This window comes from Platalea leucorodia (genome assembly GCF_965183815.1).
Source record: "Platalea leucorodia genome assembly, chromosome: 7".
NCBI classification, from domain to species: Eukaryota; Metazoa; Chordata; class Aves; order Pelecaniformes; family Threskiornithidae; genus Platalea; species Platalea leucorodia.
In genome coordinates this window covers 28,347,967-28,365,485 of record NC_138829.1, presented here as the reverse complement: position 1 = coordinate 28,365,485, position 17,519 = coordinate 28,347,967, and the positions used below count along the sequence as shown (strand labels likewise).

The 17,519-nt window shown below is 37.5% G+C and overlaps 1 protein-coding gene across 1 annotated transcript in view; it reads right to left on the bottom strand.

Annotated features, from left to right (window-relative positions):
• SLC25A21 (solute carrier family 25 member 21) overlaps positions 1–17,519 on the bottom strand; it is a gene marked incomplete at its 3' end in the record, with an annotated part of 261,489 nt that overhangs the window by 5,117 nt on the left and 238,853 nt on the right. The window contains exons 5-7 of the mRNA XM_082318280.1: positions 16,206–16,265; positions 13,941–14,048; positions 8,179–8,343 (exon numbers count right to left, since the gene is read on the bottom strand). Of these exons, the coding sequence (XP_082174406.1) occupies positions 8,179–8,343; positions 13,941–14,048; positions 16,206–16,265 (333 nt within the window). The remainder of the gene's footprint in view (positions 1–8,178; positions 8,344–13,940; positions 14,049–16,205; positions 16,266–17,519) is intronic.

The following is a 17,519-nucleotide window of genomic DNA, read 5'->3' as shown; positions in this document are numbered from 1 at the left end:
TTGCTTTATTTCTATTCCAGTTTTTGTGACACAGAAAATGTTGAAAGGCAGCATTTTGCTCATTTACAGAACTGGATTCTAACCAAATGCGCTATGGTATACACTAGCTTTGCTATTTAACTCGATTTTTTTATTACATATCTCATGGGAAAGTTTTTTGTGACATTCGTCACTGTAATATCTGGATCATTCCATTTGTATAACAGATTCAAAATAAATTTAGCTGTTAAAAATAATTAAGAAGTTATTTTTTCTACAAGCACAGAGTAGTGGCTTTTTACTGAGCTGCTGCTTCCAAGTGAAAAAAGAGATTTCTAAACATAATTTATGCCTCTGTCTACAATGCTTACATGGACAAAGGAACATTGGCTGTCTATCATGTAGGTGCAAGTTGGTGATATCAGGAAGCAGTGTCTTTCTTTTTATATCAAAACCTGTCTTTTCCTACCCCATGGACAGTGCCAAAATATTCCTAACAGTGTAGGACCCTGTGAAAGGAGACATGAGGATAACATATCTGTCTAGTGCTAATGCTGCAACTGGCTAGCAGAGGCAGTTATCACCATGTTATTGTCACTAACTTCTGCACCATGAGTTCAGTGACTGAATATTATATGCTTCATATTTGGTACCTTAACAAAAAAGATTCTGACAGCTTCTCTTGCTTTTATAAATGGCAGAACTGGAGGAAAACCATATGTGAATTCTGTTCTTAGGCAAAGGTGATTTTTCTGCACTATGATTAGCACATGTAGAACAGAAACTTGATTTTAGATGGTGCCACACAACAGTACAGTGTACCACAAGGAAGTGAAATACCAGTTTGCTTATTCACAATGGAATAACTTTGCCGTGGTTGGATAACGTAATCTGTGATCATCTCACCTTTTTACCACGCTCTTCACAATCACATTTCCTGTACACCTGAGTCCCTGCCCTGTGAGCACCAGCAGCCATCGAAAATAGAGAGAGGAGTAGGCATCACTAATAAATGCCATATCTATGCATGTCCTGCTGGATTTCCCTGCTTTCTTTGGGAGGAAAAAAAATTTGAGATGTTATCTCTCTGCTTTTTATACTTCATTACTCCTATCATAACATTTTTAAATAAGTGGAGACTCCATAAGTTCCTCCTGAATCACATGCTGATTAATTCCTTCTTTTATTTTCCATAATTTCTAGAAACAGAAAATTCTAGCCCTAAATCTAGGACATACACACCCATGTACAAGAGTGTCACCCACTGGAGACAGTTTTAATTTATCAGTTTCAGTCTCCAAAGCCCCGGGCTTTCCTTTCCCTACCACTTTATTCACTTGTTTATTTGCTGGGCACTTTGTCAAAACCTCTGTTTAAATCTTTGATGTCAGTCAAAGACTATCTTCATCTGTACTGAAGGAAGGTCACTTAATTCAATAAGCCACATAAATATTAATCCAGCAATGAAATAACCCTTTGGTAAAGGCACGTATGCTTAGAACTCAGTTAATTTAATTTTTTTCAGAGTAAGTGAAAAATAATTTTAGAATAGATAATGACTCACCATAGTAGATATATTTGTACTGATTTAGATACCCATCTTAGGTGCAATCCAAGGGCTCAAAGGTAGGACACCACACTCGCATATGCAGTGAAGTAGGTACCTTCAAAGGAACAGCTCAAAGTCCCTAAGGGAGGTTGCTTGAAGTAAGCAGAAACAGCTAATGTGGACAGTCCACAGACATGAATAATAGTGTTTAGAAACCTGACCAGCAGAGACGCTCAGGAACACTACTTGTTTTTCCCTTGTGAAGCCCTGTTCAGTCTGAGTAGAAGTGGCAGAATGTGTCACAAAGAAACATAAAAAAATCAATAAAATCAAAAGATCAATAAATATTATTTTGTCTAACTGAAGCTATTTTTAGATGTTTGTTTGCTTCAATATTTGGATGTTTGCCTTGAGATCTTTTCACCGTTGTGGTTTTTTTTTTTTTTCAGTTGATGAAGGTACATATCTTATGAGAAAAAATACTTCTATAAATATGTTTTAGTACTTCTGAGCACCTCGTAGACAAGTTCACTATAAAAGAATAATGATTACTGGATAAGGAGAATGCCAATTCCTGACAATTTGGATGAAGAATAAATAATAATAATAGAATAAAGTTTGAAGTTGGTATCTGCGAAGCAGCCTACTGAAGTTAGCCTGAAACTGAGTGGAATATTTGCATTAAGTTTCTTAAACTCCTTTGAAAATGTTAGCCATAATATTAGTTTTATAGATGAGTTACACTTGGCACAGAAGTGCCAAAAGTGATTTGAAATGACTGCTAGATTTAAATATGTTTGCTCAAGGTCATATAACGGGTCAGCGGAGAAGCCAGGAATGGAGCTGAGAGGCTTTGCACTGTATGGTGCACATTCCACCTCCCCGTGTGTGTGACAAGGAGGACTTTAAAAGACAAGGCTTTGGTTTGGCCAACTCTGGTTCTGCCTCGAGTATCTAGGAATTATGGGGCTGAAGAGGGAGACAGGGCAGGAATAAGGCAGGTAGAGTTGCTTCTTGGCCTTTTTGGCTAAAGTGAAGTGGGATAGCATAGGAACTCTATAGCAAGCTAAGAGGTGTCACAAGACCTGACCTAGGCTACAATGACTATTATCAAGTACTTGGCAGCAAAACAGGCTGTAGGGAACTGCTTTAGCCAGCCTGATAATTGGTTTTAATTGCTAAAAGGAGATTCCTGTGGCAACAGACACTGGGAGAAAGGAACACGTGGGTCTGAGGAAGGGGAGCTTCCAAGACAGAGGAGAAAAGGTATATTCAGAGAGAGGCAAGGTGGGAGATAGCTCTCAGGAAAGCAATAAGGAATAGATGAAAACCTCAAATGAGTTGCTTTAAACACAGACACTGAGCCGGAACCCAGAGGAGAGACAGGGTCTGGGTCTTCCTGCTGAGTCCCAGAGGAGAGCTGGGAAGAAAGGCTGTCAAATTCTGCTCTTAGAGAGGGAGAGGCTGGTACAGATGTGATCAGGTGGTTTGGAGGCATGTAAACTCCCGGCAGAAATCAGCAATAAGGAGCAGAAAATGCTGTAGACTCACCGCAAGGCCCCAGAAAGGGTGAAAATGAAAAGATGAAAGTGAGTCTCATCACTGTTGTGATAACATCGTGCTTTGATTCTTTTAAAGAATATTCACAATTTTTGTTTATGTCTTAATCAAGATTTGACCACAGCTTAAGGCACAGCTTTGTAGTTTTATTGACCCTGAACTTCTGTCCATCTCATGCATTTACATAGTAAACTCCTTATTGTAAACTATAGCTTGCTGTCTGATTAGTACAATGATGGTCTGATCTTTGTCAAGATGCATAAGAAATGCTGAAATTATAACTACAATAAACATATTGATGACCAGGATAGGCATTCCAAAATGCATAGTCACAGCTGCACTTTGTTTGAATTGAATGTGCTTTTTCACACTGGTATTATCTCAGATTCCTCCTTGAGTGCAATCTCATCGCAGCAGACATTTATTTAAGTTTTTAAAATCCACCTGTCAGATGTCTGAAAGCATAAGAAGATGAATGACAGCCGCTAGGATAAATGTCCTGGCTAGTCTCCAGAGTGACATGGCTGTCTGCTGTACAGAGTATACGTTTTCAAACAGTTTGCAATCCTCTCAGTGAATCTCAATACAATTTCCTGATAAAATTATTAATCTTACTCCAGATTTATAAGTACCAATATTATCTATTATTTACTCTTTTTCTATAACCTTTTGGACCCACAGGGCAAGGCTAGGACTTCACTACATTGAGTCCTAAAACAAACATCTGCACCAAAGAACTTTGGATGTAAATAAAAAACTAAGAGACAACAAATATGTGGTGACCAAATACAAAATGTACAGAATTCTGGAGACTCAGCTTTCTCACATAGAGTTGGTCTACACAGATGGTCAGACTGTTCATAAAGTGTTGGGGTTACAAGCAGGTCACCTTTTAATGGCATCATTAAGACACTATGCAGAAGAGGGCACCCAGAAAGAGATGTCGTATTCCGTATGCCTGCATCCAGTACCTTTGTCTGCACTATCTGTCTTCAGTCTCAGTTATACAGTAATTTATGAAACAGAAAAAAAAGAGTAACCCCATGAATACCAGAACTAAAGAAGTTTGGTGTCCTTGTGACTGACTGATACTGATGTCTGGAAAGGTGCAGGCTCAGACTAAGGCTTACATGGGCTTTTTCCCATGGAATTCAGTGTTTAATAAGGCATGAGTTCCCACTGAAAATTTCCCTCACCTGGGGCACTCATAGGATGCACTTGTAGGATCTCTCCTCCTTTTCAGTGATTATTTGTATGTCTTGCAAGAACTTAGCTATTTTAAGACTGCCTCTCTGTCACCTGTGGTTAAACCTGGTTATCAGTTTCAGCATTATCCTAATTTCCATAGGAAAACAGAAGAAACTTGTTTTTTCTTCTTCACATTTTTATTTTGACTGAAGATTCCTCTCCTGAAAATTCGTATCTGTCTTGCCTACAGAAATACTGCAGTACAGAAGCAGTTGAGGTAGCGACAGACTCTCCTCCTTTGATACAATGTCTTTTGGTGATGATGCTCTAGGCTGAAGTCTTTAAAGAACACGGGCTGTAGTTTCCACAGCCACAGGACACCTCAGGTGGGATAGTGATCAATGGGTGGCTTGTAGCATCCTACTGGATGCAGCACTGTTGTTTTTTTTTTCCAGTTCACAGGTCATCCTGAAATCTGAGCTTGGATGGTAGCTCTGAAGTTATTCTATTTCCCACTCTGATCCAGTCTTCTCCTAAATCATCTTGGTTTACTATTTTTCCAACTGTGTTGTACCACATACCCTTTTCACTGTCTGTTCCTACATATAGCTTCTATGTTGGCATATATCTGAAAACAAGTGAACATAAAATTGTTGTCTACTATCTTATTTATTTGCCAAGCTGAACAGACTATTTTGGTTTCCCATCTCTTGCTCTTTGCCTGTAGAAGTTTAGAGCCCTTTCTCTGACAAAACGACACGCCGCTCAGCTCCCACTGTCTGATGCAGCAGCCCTTTTAACAGGAGGCACATCTGTTACAGCTGGGGCAGGCAGTGCCTGACTTGAAATGAGTTTTGCAGTTGGCCACGTTTCAAAGGGGGCTTTTAAAAGACAGTGAGGAAATTTCATATCGTTAAGAAATATGACAGCCACTTGGAGGTGGTAGTGAGCAAAGGTTTTAATGAAACTAGCGTTCACCATCAAACCTGACTATGGTAAAAAATTGAAAAGCGAGAGCTGCTGGACGCCTATGAAATGCGCTATAAAAGCAGGTGCCATAAAACTGAGACGATATAAATTTGCAGACTAATTTGATTGCTAGTGCAGATGCATAGCTGTTAATGCTCTATGGTTGATACATTAGTGGCAACTGAAATAAGTCTGGCTTATTCCATTTTCAGTAAACAGAGCATGAGGTTGGCTGTAAATGGTCTGTTTAGCAGAATAGACTGAACGTATGAAAAATTATTCATTACGGACATTTACAACCCACACATGTCATTTATATCACTTGACCACTCAACATAAAAGGTTTATTGTTTTTGGCAAAATAAGCTGCAAACATCCTTAATTGGGATGCAAATTTAATGCACAGTTTAGCACTGTTGACAGCTAAAAGGCTCATACGGACATTTCAATACATTTTTCCACTTGCGTTACAGATGGTGAACAGCAGATACATAGTCAAGAGCCAAAATTATTTCAAAAGTGTAGTATTCTTATTTCACAATTTTTATATGTTTGTCAATATCACAAGACTGACTAAGATTTTCTTTTCTGGCAAAATATACAAAGTGAACAAATTAGGTTTTGTAATGAAATCAAGTATGTGTGAACTCCTGAAAAGTTGCAACTGTCTAATATTTTTCAGACTAACTGCAAAACAGCTTCTATCAAATTCCTTGTACAGTTTTGATAACTCTCAGCCTCTAGTACCTGCCTACTGACAGAAGAGATTTAAGTTACAGATCACACAGTATCGTCGAATACTTCTATTTCCCAGTCACTGAAGTGAAGTTCAATGCGTGTAAATGCCTGAGACATACTGTTGGCTAACACAAGCCAGATGAGGCCTGATCTGTGCCCTGTTAAATTCGGGGTAAGATTTGCATTGATTTTAATGGGAGTTTGATCAGATTTAGATTTGTAGATTGGCTATACCTATATGTACAGAATTGTCTATGGCACTGATGCCAGCTGGCTTAGAGAGTCTTATTAACTTTATTAGCACTATTAAATGTTATTCCTATTCAAAACAGACTGGCTGCATGAAACCTGCCTGTTAGGAATGGTTCCTTGTCTGCGCAAGCTCCTAAGCCATGCCCAGGAACAGTGTTGGCTGGCCTGGGCCAAAGCTGTGCCAGGGAACATTTAACTGCACAGATGACTGAGTTTCAGTGACGCTGCTCAATTTACTAGCACAGATGTGCACACTCTGCAAGCCACTGTGCAAGCCACTTTGCAAGCCACCGTGCAAGCCACTTTGCACTGGTCGAGTACAAAGCAAACCTCTCCACTTTTTTGCATTTAATGCAATCTAATCCTACATTGATTAAATTGCCTTTTGCTTTGGATAGTATGTACAGGACAGTTGGGCCACTGGCTGACACCATTGATGTAATTTCTCTTTCGTTTTCTAGATGTATTTAAAACTATGTTGTAGATGTTAATAGTTCTCTGTATGATACAAAATCCATATAAAGTGCTAATTTCTCTCAGATCATAAAGCTCTGAATCTTTTTAATAATGCAATAATTTTTTGCCATTTTTTAAAATCTGAATGGCTAGGAAATAATGCTTATGCCAAATACTATTCTTCAATTGCTACACAAGAACACTTCAGGATTTCCACAGAAGTTGCACACAAGTTTTTTTGTCCTTACCTGCATATGATTCTGAATGTTCTGCATAGTGATTATAATTTTTTCATCTTTTGATCAACATAAACCTGTTTACTCCTATCTTAGTATCAAGCTATGCTTGTGCCTTGAGTTTTTAGAATGTGTGATTAAAGTACACTGTAAAGTACGCTTTAATGCACTAAAAGAAACATGTAGAAACTTGTGGGTTAGCTGCTCTTGAACAATTCAATTTACTGTAATGATCTGCAAATAAGAAGTGGAGCTTTTCTCCATTTACACAATGTTGCCAACAAAAATACCAGGCTACTCAGAAGTGCAGAAAAAAAAGAGGTGTTACTTCATCTGGGAATAGAAACTGATCCCTTTTGATGTAAATTGCAGCTTCTTATATGAACATCACTACATATTACACCTGTGACTGTTTAACTGTCATCATCTAAAAATCACATTAGTGAAAACACAGTTCAGCAAGTAACGTGCTGGAGTCATTAATAAACCATTAGCTGTTGCTCACAGTCATTTAGAAAGTTGCCAGTATTACCATGTTTTCATTAGTAAAATTTCCCTTTGTTGTAAAGGGAAATGTTTCCTTTGTTATGTAAAGGAATATAAGACTATCGAATAAAATTGCTTCAGGTGAAATTACAGCTATAAAGATTCTTTTTTTTTTTTAACTTACTCATAGGACACACTACATAAAGCCCCTGTGCATGACCCTGTAAGTCCTGTTTTGGGATGGCTCCCTCCTGTATGGATAAATCTGTCCTGTCGTCCTTCAATACTAGGTTGAACTCTCTTTTGAGTAAATGAGCCCAGCACATGGCCAGAATACCCTACGTACTGCAGCTCTGCTGTCTTCTCAAGCTTTGCCCTTTACTTTGTGACTATTAAAAGAAGTTCTAGAAACTGATTTTTCTTTTCTAAGCCAGTTTACCACAAAAAAGTGCATACATACCTAACATAAGCATAACGTACCCGTATCCCAATTTCTGCCTTTTTACATTGCTGCCGTGGTATAAAGGGAAATTCATAAAAATGAGAATTCAAACATGACTACTTTATACTCAGCTTTGCTTAAAAATTGAGAAGTACAAACCCTTGGTTTGCTTCCATTAAAATGCTATAGATTTCTGCAAAACAGAGAGCTAGGTTAGTCACTGTTTATTACTAAATACCACAGCTTTGCACAGAAAAATACAGTGTTAATTAAATTGCCAAACCTCTCATCTGTTTGTCTATTGCATTGTATGAAGAACTTACTTTATTGACTGGAAGAATGTTTTTCACATTGAAGTAGAATCCAAAGTAAACCATGTTAAAAACTCCATGACGGCCCAGTGTTGCAGTAAGACCTTTGTTGAGTCCTTGGAAGCCCAGACCGTCAGTTTTAATGATCTGCCGAGCTTGAACAAAGCTAGATGGTTGCTACACAAGTTAAGCAAAAGAAGGAAGAGATCATCTTTACAAAAAGAAAACAATAACCATAGCATCATTTCAATCCTGTTGACGAACACAGCGTTGCCAATTCTCGTCATTTCAAGTCTCACCATATTTGTTATTTTCCCTTTCCTGTGATCATGTAAAAATCACAACTTTCACCAAAAAAAAAAAGATTCCTCATTTTTCTGATTGCAGAAAAAAGATGAAAGCATGACGTGAGTACTGTAAAAGCCTAAGGATCCCTAAAGCAAAGAAAAAGTTCTTAAAATCATAATTAAAAAAATAGATTTTATAGAGCTACATGTGGCTTTGAATGTGTGAATTTGGCAATAGTTTTTTTATCATTGTTGCTGTGCCGGTACGATTATGACAGATGAAACCCTTACACAACTAGAGTATACAACAATTATTCTGGACAATAAGAAGATAAAACCAGCTTCTCTAGTAAAACCAATGGCACAGGAATATGCACGGTGAGGGAGTGATAAAAGGGACAGAATTGGAACAGGAAATTTTTGAGCCACTATGGCTATGGAAGCAAGTCCTTGGGAGCCACAAATTAGAGCAGCAAGGGAGGCTATAAATATTTGTGTTGAAGACCAGTTCAGCAGTTTCCAGGTTCAATGTTAGGAGTAGGGTTGAAAGGTGACTAAAGGCATATACGCTGTCTGGGAACCCTTCTGGATCTGAGGCTCTTCATGCTGTTAAGAATGCCAACCACTGCTTTAAAATACTGACTTTTGAAGGAGTTATTGGGTACACAGCACTTTTTAAAACCAGATCACATGTTAAATTTTCTTCTTCTAGTGGTGAAAATCTTGAAACAAAGGTCAGGGGTTTTTTTTTGTTGTTGTTTTTTTTTCTTAAGCGTCCAGCTGGAAATCCTGTTTTGCCCTCCTAATGAATTATTTAACTTTAAAAGTGTAGTTAGATTTTGAAAATTGGAACATCCATTTAAATTCCAAGCTACAGATTTAGGAAATTGACTTTAGAGATCCTGTTTTGAAAATAATGCCCAAAAGGCATAGAAATAATTTTAGTCAGCCAACTTCCATTTAATGAAAGGCAGGAAGGAAGGAACTTCCTCAGAATCCACTTATATAATGATCAATTCCTCAGACAGGATCTGCCTGACTACATATACATTTGATCTATTTTCCAATATACTGTGATACTTAGAATCAGGTGTTCCCCTTCTGAACATTTTAAATTTCTCTTTAGCAGAATTATAGAAAAGTTCCTTTCAAAAAGTTGTTGACTTGAGTTTGGCTTTCTCCAAAGCATAAACCCACCTCTGGGTAACCAAATATTTAATTAGAAAGGCAAAACATGACTTCCACTAGGAGGCTCAAACATGAAAATATAGAAGAATTTTGACTACAACGCTGTAAACACTGCTAATTTCAATACACTTATTTGTTTAATAGCTTTCCATTTCAAAGTATCACTGTGGTAGATCAACAGCATTAGCCAAATGATGCCTATTATATCTGACACAGCATATGACTGCTTATTTAGGTGACTGACAAGTTTAGTCTTTAATACTAAGTTTCATTCTGGTTTTTCATATTTGGTAACTAATATTATCCTGTTAATGCTCTGCATACATTTTACTATAGTTTACTTTTCTAACTACCCCCAGGGATTCAAATCAGAATCTATTCTAAAATGTAGATACCCAACATGGAACATGGTTCAGATACTAGCAATAACATCCTTTCTCATGCACAAAAAATGAAGATTAGATCTTTAAAAATGTCCTGGTTTCAGCTGGGATGGAGTTAATTTTCTTCTTAGTAGCTGGTATGGGGCTGTGTTTTGGGTTTAGGATGAGAACAATGTCGATGATACACTGATGTTTTGGTTCTTGCTAAGTAGTGCTAAGTAGTTGCTAAGTGGCGCTCACACTGGTCAAGGACTTTTCAGCTTCCCATGCTCTGCCGGGTGCACAAGAAGATGGGAGGGGACACAGCCAGGGGGGCTGACCCAGCCTGGCCAAGGGGCTATGCCATACCATATGATGTCGTGCTCAGCATATAAACTGGGGGGAGTTGGCCGTGGGGCAGCGATCACCACTCAGAAACTCAGTATATGAGCAGGGGGAGTTGGCCAGGGAAGGGGCAACGATCGCTGCTTGGTGGGACATGCTGGGCATTGATCGGTGGGTGGTGAGCAATTGTACAGTATATCGCTTGCTTTGTATTACTATTGTACTATTATTACTTGTTTTTATTATTATTGTTATTATTACTATTAGTATGGTTCTATTTTTATTTTACTTTAGTTATTAAACTGTTCTTATCTCAACCCACGAGTTTTCCCCTTTTGCCCTTCCGATTCTCTCCCCATCCCACTGGTGGGGGAGCGAGCAAGCGGCTGTGTGGTGCTTAGTTGCTAGCTGGGATTAAACCACAACAAAAAATAACTAGTGGTCCTGAATAAAGGGATTTAAGCTGAATACAGCAACTTACAACAGTAAGGTATCCCTTGGTCTCATCTTGAATACGGATTTACTAATGACTCAGAGGGGAAGCCTATCACTTGCTGAACACCTGAGTTGGGACTCATCAGTCCAAATGCAGATACTTGCAATGTCTACATCTACATCTGAGCTACTCAAAAAGACTCCCTTCTTCAGTCCTTTAGCAATAAAGAGGGTTCTCACAGACAGCACTTCACTTCGTCCAAATGAGGCATCTCAAATGTCTGCTGATCAAGCCATAGAAGGTCTGTGTTTCATCACTGATGATGGAAGGACCTTAGGATGACTAATTCAGATGGAGGAATTTATTGTATAAACATCTGGAGTTTAATTCACTTCACACAACTGTTGACTTATACTTAATAGAGACCTAGTCAGTGGAATCTGGAGTCAGATTCTTCTCATCATAAAGCAGAAACTTGTATTTATTTAGTTAATCACAACTCTGAAGTTAGGTGAGAAGATTTTTATTACCACACCAGCTTCTATAGCCAGTGAGTTATCCATGACTACAGGGAAAAGAAAAAAAAAAAGAAAACCAAACAACAAGGTGTTGGGCCTTCTAGCAGTTTACCTTAACAAAAAGTCACCGTTATTTTTACCTGTAGCAATCCACATTACAGAAGTGCTGATACGTGATTTATAGTGGCCTTCCTCTTTAAACCTATCAGCTCTAGAAAGATGATCTGGTACGACAGAATAATTCAGCTGTCACCGTAGTGTATGAATATTTGCTTTGGGGGTGTGCAGGAGTCTGGGTGTGGGTGTATGTGTTCATGCTCTTCCTTGTTCCTTTTAAACAAGATATATTTATTATTTCAATACAATAGTCAAAGAAATATGTGAACTGCATTAGGTTTCATCATATAGTATGAAAGCTACACAATGGGATAGGTACATACTTAAACCTTTTAGAAAAACAGTGCATGGCAATGAAATGAGTGTACCATTGCCTCATGCTGTATAATATAACATGCACATGCTTCTCCCGATAGATAGGCTCGAGTTTACATGCTTTAGTGTGGAATGTTCTTTAACATATTATTAATGAGAACTTGAGATCATGGTAATGAAATCACTGGAGTCTTCCTGATGTACAGCAAAATGTGAAATTCTAACACTTTTTTAAAAGATATATTAAAAATTGGTATGTCTGTGATTTAACTTTCTTTGTGATTTAAGAACTTCAGTTCCTTGGATTTTTTCACTAGGGCAAATAGACACTTTTATTTATATTTTAGGTGTAAACTAGGTTCCTAGTGGAGTCCCAATAGCACTCTTTTACAATTTTATTTGTATAATATACTATTATTTAGACTTTGTGAAAATTTGCATTTAAATTAAATTCAAAGAATATTCACCTAAAACAAAAGGACTCAGCATGCTTTTGAACAGCTATACTGTGATTACTGGCGTATTCTGAAGGTCGCCAAGGAAGGGATGCTGTAATTCAAGTAGGTAATTGCATAAAATTTACTAACTAAAATATCCCAGACTTTGTTAAAAAGTTTGCAATAGAGAAAAAAAATTAAAATGCATGAAGTGAAAGGATATATTGGTCTCTTGCAACTTTACAGGAACTAGTTTGCTCAAAATATAATACTGGTGTATTTACACTCAAAACCAGAGGTTTTCTTGAGATAGGTTAATTGTATCTTCACAACTGTGAGGCAGAGGGATCCAGAATATCTGCTTGGTGATTTTTTCATATCACCTCCCTGAGAGAGAGATCCTCTCACACATTGCTTTCTCCCACTTTTAGTTTCTCTCCTTCCAGGTTCCTATCCTTTTTACTCCTGTACTGTATTAGCTCTCTGTTTCAGCGGCTTTGCTGCCCATGGTTAAAAAATGTCAAGGCTGGAGACTTGGAACAACCAAACATCTCTTTTGCATGCATTGAGAATTGAACAGAAATTTACCAAATGTTTTAAAATTTATTCTGAAAGAGAATGCTTCTCTGGATGAGTTACAGAGTAGGTACCAGCTAGACTATGACATTTGGAAATCAGTGGCAGTATTTTGCCAGAGTGTGCCTGAGGAGCTTGGCCCAAACAGCTTATGTAAATGGCCAGGTGATAAATCTCTTCACTGTGCATCCCCCAAAAGGGTTCAATTTGTGCAGATGAGTGTTACAAGACATGCAAGTATTAACTCAATCAAAACTTAATAGTAGAATATTCAAAAATCATGCCTCACCAGGGATTCAGCCAACCTTTTCATGCCATGCTTATGTGATTTGGCACTGCTACCATGGTACAGCTGATTTCTCAAAAGATTTTGAAAGAGCTGACTTGACAATTGTTAGTCTTATTCACTGAGAAAAGAAAGAAGGAACTATGGACTGCCTTCCTTCACTTTAGCCTGGAACATTTTCTACATTAAAATTAATTGAAGCTGGTGCATTCCTGGGAACACCTGATTTTGATGAATCACTGTTTTCCAGTTTAATCTTTTCCCCCTTTCAGCAGTACCCAGAACCGTGGACAAAGTCAGTTTTGCACACTGACTTCTTTGAACTAAACAATATTTGAATAATAAAACTCTGAAGTGAAACAAGAATTTAAATTATCAGTGTGCTTTATTATATAACTATTTCCTGGTTTGTGCTTATAAATGTGAAGACCTATAATATAAATAATTTCATCCAAGACTCTGAAATCTACTAGCTACATTTTTAACATTAAATACATCAGCTGGACCCTGGCTAGGGCATGGGGCCATGGTGTTTTATGCTAACCTTCGGTGCTTACTTGAAGTCTGGAACGTGCTGGGGCAAATGCACTGTGTACAAGGGGCTCAGGTTCGTAATTCTGGATTACAGTTCCTCACAGTGCTGGCTACTCTGGAGGGATGAAGGTGCACTTCAGGCACAGATTATTTACAATGGAGATGCTCACACCACTGACAATACTGTATGCATCTCTGCATATCTGAAGGCATTTTCTATTGAGTCTCTTCTCTCTTTTTCCATTTCTGTTAAGCTTGTGGGAAAATCATTTGCATCAACACAGTATATTATAGACATTCTGCTCTAAATATGAACTTTGAAGTGCATTATGCCTAATAAAGCAGAAAAAGAAGAATGGAGCAATTCTCATACCTCTGTGAAGGCTCTCTGATTTGTCTGTAAGGTAACCTTTACTACTTCAAAAGGGTTAACCACAACTGCCTCTGTCAACCCAGATCCCAAGCCAGCAATGGCAAATGCCTAGGAAAGTTAAAATTCAAGTTAAAAATCAAGGAGTAGAATTTCCCGTACATCAGATTATGGAACTGAATGATACAATGCAAACTGCAAGATTACAGTAATGCAGCAGTATTCTATTACTAAACAACTTCAGCCCTTGATTAGATGCTGACAGTTCATGAAGACAATATGACAATAGCCATAAACCACATTGCAAAAAATACAAAATAAAATGTCATAGCACTGTCAATGAATTCTCTTTTCAGCTGGAAGAAAAATTGTGGTATCAATTTATTATGAAAACATGGAAAAACAATGCCCTCATGTTATCTTTGGGTAGAGTCTGAATAAAAACACAAATACAAATACAAATGCAGTTATGCACCACTGGAAAAAGTAAAAACTCTGCACTGAGCATTAAGCATATAACACTAATGTATTAACTTAAAAAAATAAAAGAAATGTAAGAAATTCAAATAGTGCGGTACTTAAGCAAATTGCACAAGTAGAAGAAAAGTCCTCCTAAGAAAATATCAATCCTGAAAAGGTTTATAGGGGAATGAGTGGCACACATGGAAATGTTAGCATCCTCTGCAAGAATGAATTAACTCCATTTACTTAGAAGCTGATGGTACTTTAAAATCATAAAAATGGAGCTATTCAGTGCTTTGCTTTCCATCACAACACAGCATTTAAAAATACCTTAATTCGTTTGTAACAGAAAAAGAATATTGAAATATTTAGGTCAATTGAGAAAATTCAGAGGGGTTAATTTTTGTGATCATTTTACACATTTTTTGCCTCCATTTAACATCTCCAAACTTTCTAGGGGCTGAAAAGAGTCCCAGGACCAAAATACAATATACTGACTACATTTGCTGAAATTCAAGGAAACCAATGGCGTGGAAAGAACAATAGTGAGAAAAATAACTTAATCAATACAGAGTGATTTGAGCAGGGACTCTTGAGAGCTCAAGAAAGAGAAGAATGCTAAGTTAGGAGGGTAGTGGCAAGCTCCAGCCATACTGCCTTTGGAGAACACTGTGTTACCAACAAATCTGTTTTCCCAATATGAGATGGGAACATAACCTATCAACCATGAGACTGAAGCCAGCAGGAAGATGTTGCTAACGTATGCATTTCTCTTTTAACAAAAAATGTTGTCTTGATATAAGGCCTGTTGAGGCCATTGGAAGCATTCTGCCTAGCTTAGACCCTCTCAGTCTTCTTTTTCCCTCTCTACCATAGCTATCTTAGGGACAAAAATGCCTCTATGGTAACAGAATTGCCCTAAAAATGTCAGAGGTGTCTGACTGATGGTTGCTGCATCTGCTCTGTGAATCAGAGCAGGTTTTGGTCAGCTATTGCATGTTTACAAGTTTCCAACATATTTTCCTCCAAAAAAGTCATGGTGTACTACGGAACCTTAAACTCTCTTCTTTCCACTTGCTAGAGAACAAATATCAGCCTCCCTCTATACATCTAAGCAAGAGAAGAGCCTGCTGAAAAAAACCCAAGGTAAAATAGGAGATACTGTAAACAGCTATAGGGTCAGTGGAAAAATTAAGAGGAAGAGGAAACTTGCTTTAACCTAGTTAATATGCTTCCATGACCATTCAGTTGCTGCAATGGAAGGCAAATGTAAATGGCAATAATACTGTTTGAAAGAGACGTGAAATAATGATAAAGCAAATGTCTCCTTTTTTTCTGAAGTCATTTTGGTTCACGTGGTGTGGAGAGTTATGTGTTCTTACAAGACAAGATTTTACATATTTTCTTCAGTCATCACAAACTTCTCTCTCGAGAGCCAAAACTATAAAACAAATTCCAAGTCAAAACTCATTTGACCAAGAAAGCTATGATACAAGTGTTCAGGATTGTATTGTTTGTTATTTAACAAAGAGGGTATTTGCCCTCTTCCAGATAATTCATGTTTTTAGTCAAATATTACATAACATGCAAATGTTATGACATTGTAGGGAATTCTTTTGAAGACATCTAATACAAAAATTAACCACCATTTTGATAAATTCTGTTATCAATGTTTTCAAGGGACAAGTCTGTTCTGCAAAACTGTTGGTTGAACCGGCCCCCTTTGGGGCTCTTTCTATGGGAAGAAACAGATGGGACTGTTCAGTATACACAAAGTAGAACATTAAGTTCTGTATCCATACATACCAGTCCTGGTGGTAATGATGCATGTCCTAGTAGCTTCTTGTATTGTTCAAAGGTGAAAAACTGTAAATAAAAGTTAGACTGAAATTGTGTTGAAAAAAATTATGTGCTACTTATGCAAATGAGTAAAACCAAACTACAGTGGAGCTTCACTACCTCGTATCCCGAGTAGCCATGTGCAGTTCTGCAAAATAAACACAAGCTACTTTTGTTTCACACTCTCTGTAGTAGTGTTAGATGTGCAATAGTAGACAATTAGGCTTCAGAACTGATTTTATTAGTGTATCATGCATAATAGCAGCATAAGTGTAATGAAAGTAATGTTTTACATAAGAGTTGGCTTACAACACATAGTTTGTGTTTTTAATTTATACGCTTTTCCTCTAGCATCTAACTTTCATATACTGGTATAAATGTAGTAGCAGATCATATAATTTCTCCCAAGAAATCACCTTCACATCTTTAATATAATATACTGCAATCACTTTCACATTTCTCAGATATTAGTCTACTTCTCATCAAAGAGATGTAATTGCAGATTTTGAAGATGGAAAGTCTGTAGATTTTTATAATCTTTTACGGTCAACAGACACTTGTCTTAGTTTTTGCTCATTACAAATAAATCTTTTACCCAATTGTCTGCTTTTAGTCAGTGGTGCTCAGAAGTTCTGAGCATCTGCAGTTCCTTAGAGGATGAGTTTTGAAAGCTGTACTCTTTTGTGTTTGAACTTCAAGAAATAAATTAGAAGCTCAGTTTCACCTGCCCCAACATGGAGAAAGGCAACCACTGTAAATGGTTCACTTTGCAACTTAACACTTCTTGCCACCCAAATCCATTAATTTGCAGACTACTTTTTGTGAAATGTTCTGAAAATTGAAGTGGAATAAATTAACAGCATTGTTCTTCCAAGAACAGTGTTTAGAATAACCCTGACCGCACTGAAGTCAGTAAGAACCTTCCCATTGACATACGCAGACAGACTTTCACCACCTACTTCCTTGTCTGTGGACACAAAGTCTAAGGCACATCAGTCAAGGTATACTCTAAAGAAAGGGTACTTGTGACATTTTACAAATTCTTGGTAAGATGCCCTCTGAAATACAGCACACAATCCTGACCACCCCTATTCAAAAAAGATGAACTCAGACTACAGCGTATTCAGAAACAGGGTTACCAGGACCACAAAGAGAACTTAAAGATTTTTTTAAGAATGAAGACTGAAGGAGAATAAATGCTTGCCTTGTTTAGTCTAGCAAAAGAGAGGCTGCAAGAGAATGAAAAACAAGGAAAGGAAAGATATGTAACATAAAGTAATT